Here is a 9,482-nt window from a genome sequence, read left to right on the forward strand (position 1 = left end):
GCGTCGGCTAACAAAGCTTTTCCGTTGAAAGCAGCAGCCTGCTGTGGCTTCAAACAAGGAGCAACAGTTCCAAAGTCGATATTAAGGACGTGTTAGCAAACTTTTCCGGTTTACACATTCACTAGTTACAGAGGAACAGCATTATTTTTAGTAGCGTATTAGGTCGCCTAGTGTAGAAAAAATATCACTTCTGTTCTGTTTTGCTCCCCATCAATGCCTTAGTCTCGTCTCATCAGCATCTCACAGCTCTTCAGCTAAACATTCACCCACAGTTTTTAGCAACTAGTTGCTATAACAATTTGCCGTTTAGAGCTGAGCAAGTTTCATATACTGAATTTGTCAGAGCTTATTTACTGAAAACAGCTAACAGCTGAGACTGGAACCCAGGTTGAACCCAGGTTGAACCCGGGTTGAACCCGGGTTGAACCCGGGTTGAACCCGGGTTGAACCCGGGTTGAACCCAGGTTGACGAGAGAGCTGGTGAAGCAAAACGGTACAGTCAAAACCCGAAAGCTCAATGATGCTCCGCTCCATGGAACTCAGCTGGTTGATCATTCTCTGTGGGTGGCCTCTGGTCATATTACACTAAGTCATTTGAGACATTGTTAAAGGTGCCTTGCAACACATGTATTCCATGACTTTGTGGTAATGTCTGAAGTTCTACCATGGACTCTGTAACTTGGTTACCTTGTTTCAAGCCATTCTAGCGTGTAATAGAAAGCCTGCAGGAAGACTCCGCTTGATTTGTGTCAGTTCTCATTAATATTCAACCAGCTAAGCAGCTTGACTCTGATTGGCTAACAGCTAGTATCCTTTACCTAGTGCAAAAGGGCGAGCTCATGAATAGTAATGAGCTCAGTCAACACAACATCAGACTGACCAGCTGTTGTAATTGGTCTGATTTCTCCTCTTATCTTATTTCAGTGGCTAGAGGTGACAGAAGAGGGAGCAGTTCATTTACACATTCAACACATAACACACACACACATGTGGATCTAACGTATTCCAAAAAACACAAGTAAAAAACGGTTTTGTGTGGCAGGGCACCTTTAACAAAAAATATCAAATAGGAATTAGTTAAGCTTTGATGGATGGCTCTATTGCCCCTCTACCAACAGGACAGCCTATCTGGTGAAAGGACCAGTAAACACTCCAGTTAAACACGGACATTTGAAAATCCAGTCTGCAATACATAGAACGTTGCTACATCTCTTTCCCTCCTTCAAGACACATCCATTGATCCATCTCTACACTCTCCCGCTATGATCCCTCCTTCCCACCCTCTATGAGTCCATCTGTCCATCCATCTCCCAGTGTTGGCAACAGGGTCTCACCTTGTTGCCCAGCAGCATGACGACCACGTCCTGCTGAGCGTACTCATGGATCTCCGTCAGCCATGCCTGGAGTTGGAAAAAGAGCACAGAGTGGTGAAGAAATCCAAAAAAGTGGAACAGGAAGGAGGGGAAAGGAGAGAGTATGGAGGAGATGGGCACGCTACAGGTGACAAAGGAGATGGATGGATCCACAGAGAGGGAGAGAGGGAGAAGGACAACAGATTTCTTTATTTTTCACTGGCTGCAGTTCTTCTTGTCCTCCCTTATTCCCTGTAGATCCCCTCTTCACCCTTCTTCTTCTCTGCCCTGCATGTCTATCTATCCATCTTCTTTCAATTATAGGCCAGTAGTGGATCTCTTTCACTTGGCTTGGTTAAGACGCCCACAGTGTCTCTGGGAGTCTTTAGAACTCGGGTTCTCTTCTCACATGCACTTATCATAGCAATCATGTCGTTGGTTCACTACAGCAAGCGTGCAACCTTTTAAAAATGACCAGTGATGTCACTGCGTAGCTTAGAAACCGACTTACACAACATGATCAATGTAGAAAAGAAAAAAAATGGTTGCAGTCCTTCCAGACCTGATTGGTAGTGGACAGATCTGTCTTTACTGTAGTTCCTTTCATTGCCTCCATACAAAAACAAACAAATAAATGTGCCTGGCAATAGTCCAGTACACCGATTAAGGTAATCCAATTAGGATAGGCTCTTTGTGTATGTGGGAAGGACAGAAGTAGATGGGACACTCCTGGGAGGTTGTGATGGACAGATAGTGTGCATTTGTTGCACAATGAGACTGACCTGCTTGTCAAAGAAATCAATGGAAACATCATTGATACAGTGATCAGCCAGGTTCATATTGTTGGCTTTTAATAGCTATCACAAATACATCAATATCTGCTTATGAACCAACAATTTGCAACAAGAACTTGCCAAAGTAAGTCATGATTTAGAAACTCAAAGTCTCACGAAGTCAGCCCAATTTTAAAGTACAACTTGAGTAAATGCCTTCAACATGAGACACTCAAACCTCCATTAATCCGGACTAACAAAATGTATTTAAAAAAATTAAAAAAAAGGTATTTAAAAGATACAAGAAGCGGAAGGGTATGTGTAAAAAACACCAATTTATTTACAAAATCTCCACATGCAGTTTGACATTGTGCCCATGTCTTGTTATACTGACGATCTGTCAGTAGTAAAAACAGGAATATCTATGCAGGCTACAATAATTCCCATTTTAGCTAATGCTTAATGTTTCTAATTATCCCAGTAGCCCATTATGGAAATCATTTCAGCTATGGTAATTACTGCACATTAATTTCTCTGGGCAGATATTGTGTGTGCATTTGTTTGTGATGCACTCTAGATCCAATCTTACTTCCAACCAACGCACATTAAGAATCCGGAAAAGTTTGAATTTTGTTGGCAATAAAAGGAATTTTCACATAGTTAAGACACAAAAGAATGAGCCACAGAAAATCACAGGATCTGTATTTCTATTTTGTATATTACATTGAAGCGTGAATGACAGAATTCTCCTGCTAAGCCTGGATAAGAGTGAGCTGGAGCTACTTGAAATAAAATGGAGAGCTTATGCAACAGTGAAGTCAGCGTTTAAGAGAGGATCAGGATTGTGTCAGAGCGGATGTTATGACAGAGGAAAATGGACATTTCATCAACATTACAAGTGTATTCAGGAAGCTGTAAAAAAGATGGCCTTGTAATTATTCAGAAACTTATCACATCATGCTGTTTTTTTGTTCCAACCCTAAGAATAACGATCTTTGCAAGAAAACCAATTGTACATGCTATGAATGTGTTGCCTTGTATAAAAAGTTATAAAAAATCATAAAAGGATGGCAAACTCAATTCTACCGTCGGTCCCAGATCATGTGAAGTGAAAACTAAATCTTTCATGGGGTTGTTGGATTTGAAAAGATTTATTAAAAGCTTCTTTATTTCACATTTTTATTTACAGCAATATGTTGATATTTATTTCATAATAGGCTGTATACTATTTGGAGCAAACAGGTAGTTCTAGACCGAGATGTAATATCAGACATTAAGCACCCCCCATGGAGCCAAAATGCCATGATCCTCCTTTCATAATTGGAGGAAAATGTTAGAAGCTGTCGGCCAGTCGAAATGGTTTGGGACAGCGCACCCACGGTAGATGGTCGAGCGAGCTAGAGAGTGACTTAAGAGCGGGAGCGGCGTTAGAACAAAGCCGTGAATCAGAGGAATCGAACGTTTTCGCTGTTTCATCTCTACTAGAAATACAGCTGTAGCAAGCATCTCACTATCACTAACGGTATTCACATTCCTATTTAGACGCAACAAATGAAATATCCAGCTCCAAAAAGCCAAAAAGTCAGAAGTTAGAACAAAAGTGCAGAGTTGTTGTTCTATGAAGATCGTACACCTCCTCGTCTGCAGGTTTCAGAACGTTGCAGACAGGCTCGTTGCAAGCAGCTGCAAGTTTTAACTCCTCTCATCCTGAATCTTTGGTCTGAACTTTACTGCTCCACCTTACTCCTCTGTGAAGATTTAACTGTGAAATTGCCAGTGGAATCAGACTCTTTGGATCAAATTTTTGACTATTTGGGGTCACCCCTAGATGGCATACAACTATTTTGCCACTCCATCCTTATGTTTTTCAGTGTAGAATTAAGCAAAATGTGGAACATTTCAGAGTTCTAGGAATCCTCCAAACCCTAATCGTGTGAACAGCTGTTAGACCTGGATCTCTGAGCCTTTCCCTGATGCTTTTTCAGTAATTTGGCTCCCAAACCTGAGCGATCAGGCTTTAAATCTATCCATGTTCCACAAAGCTGTACTGTATTTCTCTGCTGAGTCAGTTTCTGTGCTTTCCCATTGCGAGCAAATATCTAGGTCTACCTAAGATTAAAAGAAAACAAATCCTCCTCTTCAGAAATTTCCACCCAATTTCTGAAATGTATTCCTTTATGAATCTCTTTTAGACCTTCTATTCTTTAAAAAAAAAAAACACCGGTCAAATATGACAGCTTGGTCCGTGGCACTTAGTGTCTGATCCTGATATGCAACGCACCCAGTTGCCTAAACCTAACTTGCACATTTGATTCCTTGATTCCTTGACCTTGATTCAGACTTTTAGATGAGAAAAGGCTGCTGAGAGTCATAATGTGCACATTAATAAAACCAGAAATACAAGTAGAAACCAGCTGGACACACTGCTGCTGTTAACATGTCAAGCATCTATGAGCACTTATTGATCGCTTCTGACTGGGGGGGGGGGGGGGCATATTTTATTGCCATCGAGAATAACAGCAGAGGAAAGGTCAGGTCTCTCTTACAGTTACTCACATACCGCACGTTTTCACACATTCCCCTCAGTCTCTCTTGGAAGTATACCACCCGGATCAGCGGTAATCCCTCCCCTCGTCTACAGGTTTACTGTGTTTTGCGCTGCCTCCCGTGGGGTTAACATCACTTCATTACACAGAGATTAATGTACAGGGCGCTCACCTAGCAGCCCTGACTCTCAACAACATGCAAACCTGCCAATTAATATCGCAGCCTTGGAAGATCTGGGCGGCCTGTGGGTGGATTAGGAGGAAGTGAAAGCAGGAACGCTGCGTCCGGGCTGAAAGTGAGAAAACTTCAAAAGGCTCACTGTCAACACTGTTGAGGGTTAGAAGTTATACAGCATGGGGCAGCATGTGAGGAGGACACGTGTATGTGGGTCTACATGTGCTAGCTTGTGACATGCAGTCTGATTTCCAGCTTGGGTGCAGCTTTTGGTTGACACTTGACTGTGTCGAACCACCACATTTTGAACAAAGGGAGCCCGACGAGGCAGAATGAACGGCCGTAGGTTTATAGAGGGTCTCCTTAACTTGATCAATTTGCTTGGGGCCTATTTTTAGCTGTCAGAAAACAACCATGGTAGTATCATAAGAACTGGATGTTACGTTTGAGTCTGAGCCCCATTCATTCCTATTAAAGTTGATTAGTGGTGCATGAAGCCATCATGGAGCCAAAACCATGTACACAGTTGCCTGGATGATCGGCACTGCTTCAGCACTCTGCGGCTTGACAGCTGCCCCCCCCCAATCAGAAATTTAAAGTTAAGTGTGTTGGTTTGCAAAGCGCTGCAACAATACCAACAACCATGGATTGCTGTAACAACTGGAAACTTTATACATTGTTTGTCTGCTATTTCATTACTAAATTTCACTCCTGAGACTTTTTTAAAGCTAAAATATGGGCCGTTTTACAAAAATTGACAGCTAATGGTAAATTTCGTCAGTCTGTGTCAGAGTTCAGAAGCTCCACAGTCTGACGTGACAGCGGGCCGGTGCCTGCCGGGGTTGCTGGCTTGCCGCCCAGCCTGTCCCCCTTCACAGACCACACTGTGAGCTGGCTGGAGCTCTAACAGGAGACTTGCGGACAAGAGGCGTTTATTATTATTCTTTTGATTTCCTGGATATAGGACAACTGCTTTGATTTCGGAACACCCTAGAGGGTTAGGGTTCAGGCCCACCTCGACTTAATCCGGGCCCAACCATCTGTCCCGTTCTGCATCCACCACTGCTGCGGCCCATAGAGCAGGTGTACTAGAGACTTCAGCTGGCAGACTACTTTGTGTGCAAGATCTCGCAGAGATTGTGAAGCTCAATAAACTGACTTGCAGACTTGTCTTTTGCCATGGGTAAATGTCAGTTGGCATCAAGTGACGGGCTGGGAGTTATAGTAGTAAGAGTAAGGCATTAAGTAGTTCCACTTCCTGATTTGCATAGTTGCTACAGCTCTCTGGACTTGGTGGGTTTCTTCAATACAGATTAGCTTATTAGTAGTACCAATCTGTCTCCACGTGCCCCAGAAGTCATGAAGTAAACCTTGCTCCCACTGATTTAAAAAAAGTTTCTTCTACAGTGTTTGAGGCCTTACATTGGTTGTGTGTTGAGCTGAATGCTAAGAACAGTATGCTAACATAGACCTAATATTAATGCTAACATGTGGGTGTATCATGTTTACTTTGGTAAAACCACATTTAGGGTTTCCATTCCAACCTGAAGCCCTTAGCTGCATGTCGTCCACCCTCCCTTTTCCCCACTGGAGAACTGCAAAAAAGACCAAATTTGTTTTTCAAAAAACAAAAAAAGTTATAGTGGCGCAACATTTCCCCTAATCAACTAGGATGCGGCTGCTCAGACCTCACTGTGGACAGGTTTCATTTGGAAATCTGTATTTGGTCAAAAACTGGAAAAGTTCAAGTTCAAACACTTTATTTTCATTGTGTAGCACAATGAGATTATTTTGTGACAGCCCAAGGGTACGCTAAACGGGATAAAATACATATTTGATAGTACTGGAACAATTAAATAAATATAAATCAGTGTAATAATAGTAATAATAATAAAAAAATAAATGTAAGTTTATCTAGAATTCCATTGACTATAAAATACCATGAGATAATTATATAAAATGAGATGAAAATATTGGATACAAGTACTTTTAAATGTATATATTTATATATGAATATAAGTTAACATTATATAATTAGGAGCTTACTATAAGTACCCAAGTTGCGCTATAGCCTCAGGATTTCTTATGTCACATGGTTATAATGCACAGTAGAAATAAATAAACTGTGTGGGAGAATAAGTCCTCTTATGACTTGGTGGACTAGCTTTGTAATGAACCAGCCACAGGTTAAATCCTGGTCCTATCTGAAATGTGCTCCCGTGAACACTTTCCCACGCTGCTCTTACTTCACGTTTTTCAAAAAATACAGCTGCTGATCAACCTTGACTAGTGTTTGTGTGTGTGTGTGTGTGTGTGTGTGTGTGTGTGTGTGTGTGTGTGTGTGCACACACTTGATGGGTTTCTGGCCGTTAGTTTGAGGAAGCTGTGCTCAGACCTGAGAGGGTGTGGAAATACAGAGAGGGTGCGTGATATTAAGAAAGAGATGATAAAGAGATTAGTCCAGATTTGGGAACTGGGATCACCACAGCTCTGCAGGTAAACAAGATTTTATATTACAAACTCACATCGTGGACAGAAGGGTACTCACATGGTAAACATGTCAGCGTTCATTGTTAAGTCTGTGGTTTTTAAGTTTTTAAGTATGTTCAAAGCAACTGATGATTTTCTTTTTTTTAACTTAAGTCAAGACTTTGAAACTTTTGAGAGAAGAAATAACACACACGTCCTCTTCATGAATTCATATGTGACACAACTCAATGCGGCTAAAGCCTCACCTGGTCTGGTATGGTTAGCTTATGTTGCTTTGTTGTTAATGATAGCCAACTTTATTATTATTATATATAGCTGTTTAAAAGTACATAAGTGAGCCAGTTTGCTGACCATATGACTAATGTCCCTTTGCACCACAATTATAATAGCTTTGCATTTTAGCTAAAAGCTCGACAGTATAACAACATAAATGCCATGCATTTTTATTTAAAACCGGGGATTTTCCATTTAACCATGTCCTTTCAAAAAAGGATGTTGGTTCTGAAACATGAAACTTTAGTTAAGAAGTCGAGATGGGCGTCTCCTGTTCCTCTTTTTAAAGTGAAAACATCCTGACCCACCCTCCGTCCTCTCACTCACACGTTTCTCTTCACAGTGTTATCAGCGCTCACCAGCCCTGACACACTCCACGCAAGATGAACAAAGGTCCCGCTGCTATTAATAGCACCGCCAGCCCAGCCCGTGCTAACGGTAGCTATGCTAAGTGTGGCAAGAGGAGTGAGAAAGTGTCTGAATCTAACCCTGGGAGTGGCAGACCACAGGACAGAGACCGCAAGAGCAGACACAGACCGGAACACGTCAACACACACAGCCAGGACCCCAGAGAGAAACCTGTCCCCGTCTCCACCTCCAACGGGGCCGCACGTACCCATCAGCGGCGATGGTCAGCTGACTTCTGCAAGTGTGGGACGTCCCCCGTCATCATTGTGACCAAGAACAAGAAGGAACCGCAGCCTCCTCAGCGTGGAGTCTCCCTCCTCCGACCCCACACAGCCTCCTCCCGTTATTCAGACAAACGCAACTCCTGCCCCCCCATTGGGGTCTGTAGCTCACCAAGTCACTCATCTTCCTCTACCTCCTCCTCATCTTCTTCCTGCTCCTCTCCTCCCCCTGTCCAGACATCTGTCATCACCGGCCACGACCCCCGAGGGTGGAAGTTGCGCCCCAAGTCCAGTGCTGCCTCCCCGCGGGCCCGTGCTAACAGGCTGTCTCTGCAGATCCCCCTCCCAGACATCTATCATGAACCTGAGTCCAGTGCTGCTGCTAACGCTCAGTCAGTCAACACAGCTCTTCCAGATCGCTCTCCTACAACCAAACCCCCCATCTGGCCCAAGCCGTCCCGTCGCCGCCACTCCGACTCCTCCGCCTTCCTCAGGTCTCTGGCGAGCCCTCTGCCCGTGGTGACGCTCGAGGAGCTCTCCGCCGTGAATCTCCGCGCCGTTGGCCTTTTGGATGAGTGTGACGATGTCTTCGGCGGGGGGGAGGAAGAGGAGGTGAAGATGAACACTCGGCCGCGCAAAATAGCGCCCGCGGTTCCAGAGAAAACCGCCATGGCAAGACAAATAGCACAACTAATGGCACAGTCACGCCAACGCCGCAGGCCTGTTACAGCCAACGGGGAAATCCCTTACACCAGAGTTATAAAGCCAAAACCTGCTCACCGGGCGAAGGAGCGCAGCGGCCTGAATGCAACAATAACTGGTAAACACTCACATGTGGTCCTCTGGTCAAACTGACCCCTTTTCCTATTCCAATGTTCTTTTTAACTCCCCAAAATAACATGATTGATTACACTCAACGCTCTTTGGCAAGCACAAATCTCTACTTTCATTCATTTTCATCATTGTCTTATTCAATTTTACAGCATTTGAAAATGAGTGGTTTTGAAATAGTATTGATTAAAAGTTGACATATTCCAGTCCGTGATTATCCATTAACATCCATTCCTTGCATGTAGAGAGGTGAGCTCTGGAATTAAAATGGCTAGAAGTGTGCAATGAGAAATTTCCAAAAAAAAATTTAAAAAAATTATCAAGAACTTGCTTGTCAGTTGCAGCTCGAAGATGTTTCTGAATCATCTCGGGTTCAGAGTGCCAACACAAAGAAAGCAGAAGGGGGGGGGGGG

The 9,482-nt window shown here is 43.3% G+C and overlaps 2 protein-coding genes across 2 annotated transcripts in view; one reads left to right on the top strand and one right to left on the bottom strand.

Annotated features, from left to right (window-relative positions):
- Window positions 1–9,482, bottom strand: part of LOC117937053 (ras-related protein Rab-26) — an 81,139-nt gene that overhangs the window by 3,923 nt on the left and 67,734 nt on the right. The window contains exon 6 of the mRNA XM_034860696.1: window positions 1,335–1,400. Within this exon, the coding sequence (XP_034716587.1) occupies window positions 1,335–1,400 (66 nt within the window). The remainder of the gene's footprint in view (window positions 1–1,334; window positions 1,401–9,482) is intronic.
- LOC117937052 (serine/arginine repetitive matrix protein 1-like) overlaps window positions 7,265–9,482 on the top strand; it is a 3,476-nt gene continuing 1,258 nt past the window's right edge. The window contains exons 1-2 of the mRNA XM_034860695.1: window positions 7,265–7,342; window positions 7,972–9,058. Coding sequence (XP_034716586.1) covers window positions 7,993–9,058 — 1,066 coding nt within the window. The 5' untranslated portion in view covers window positions 7,265–7,342; window positions 7,972–7,992. The remainder of the gene's footprint in view (window positions 7,343–7,971; window positions 9,059–9,482) is intronic.

Source organism: Etheostoma cragini, chromosome 21 (assembly GCF_013103735.1).
Source record: "Etheostoma cragini isolate CJK2018 chromosome 21, CSU_Ecrag_1.0, whole genome shotgun sequence".
Lineage (NCBI taxonomy): Eukaryota > Metazoa > Chordata > Actinopteri > Perciformes > Percidae > Etheostoma > Etheostoma cragini.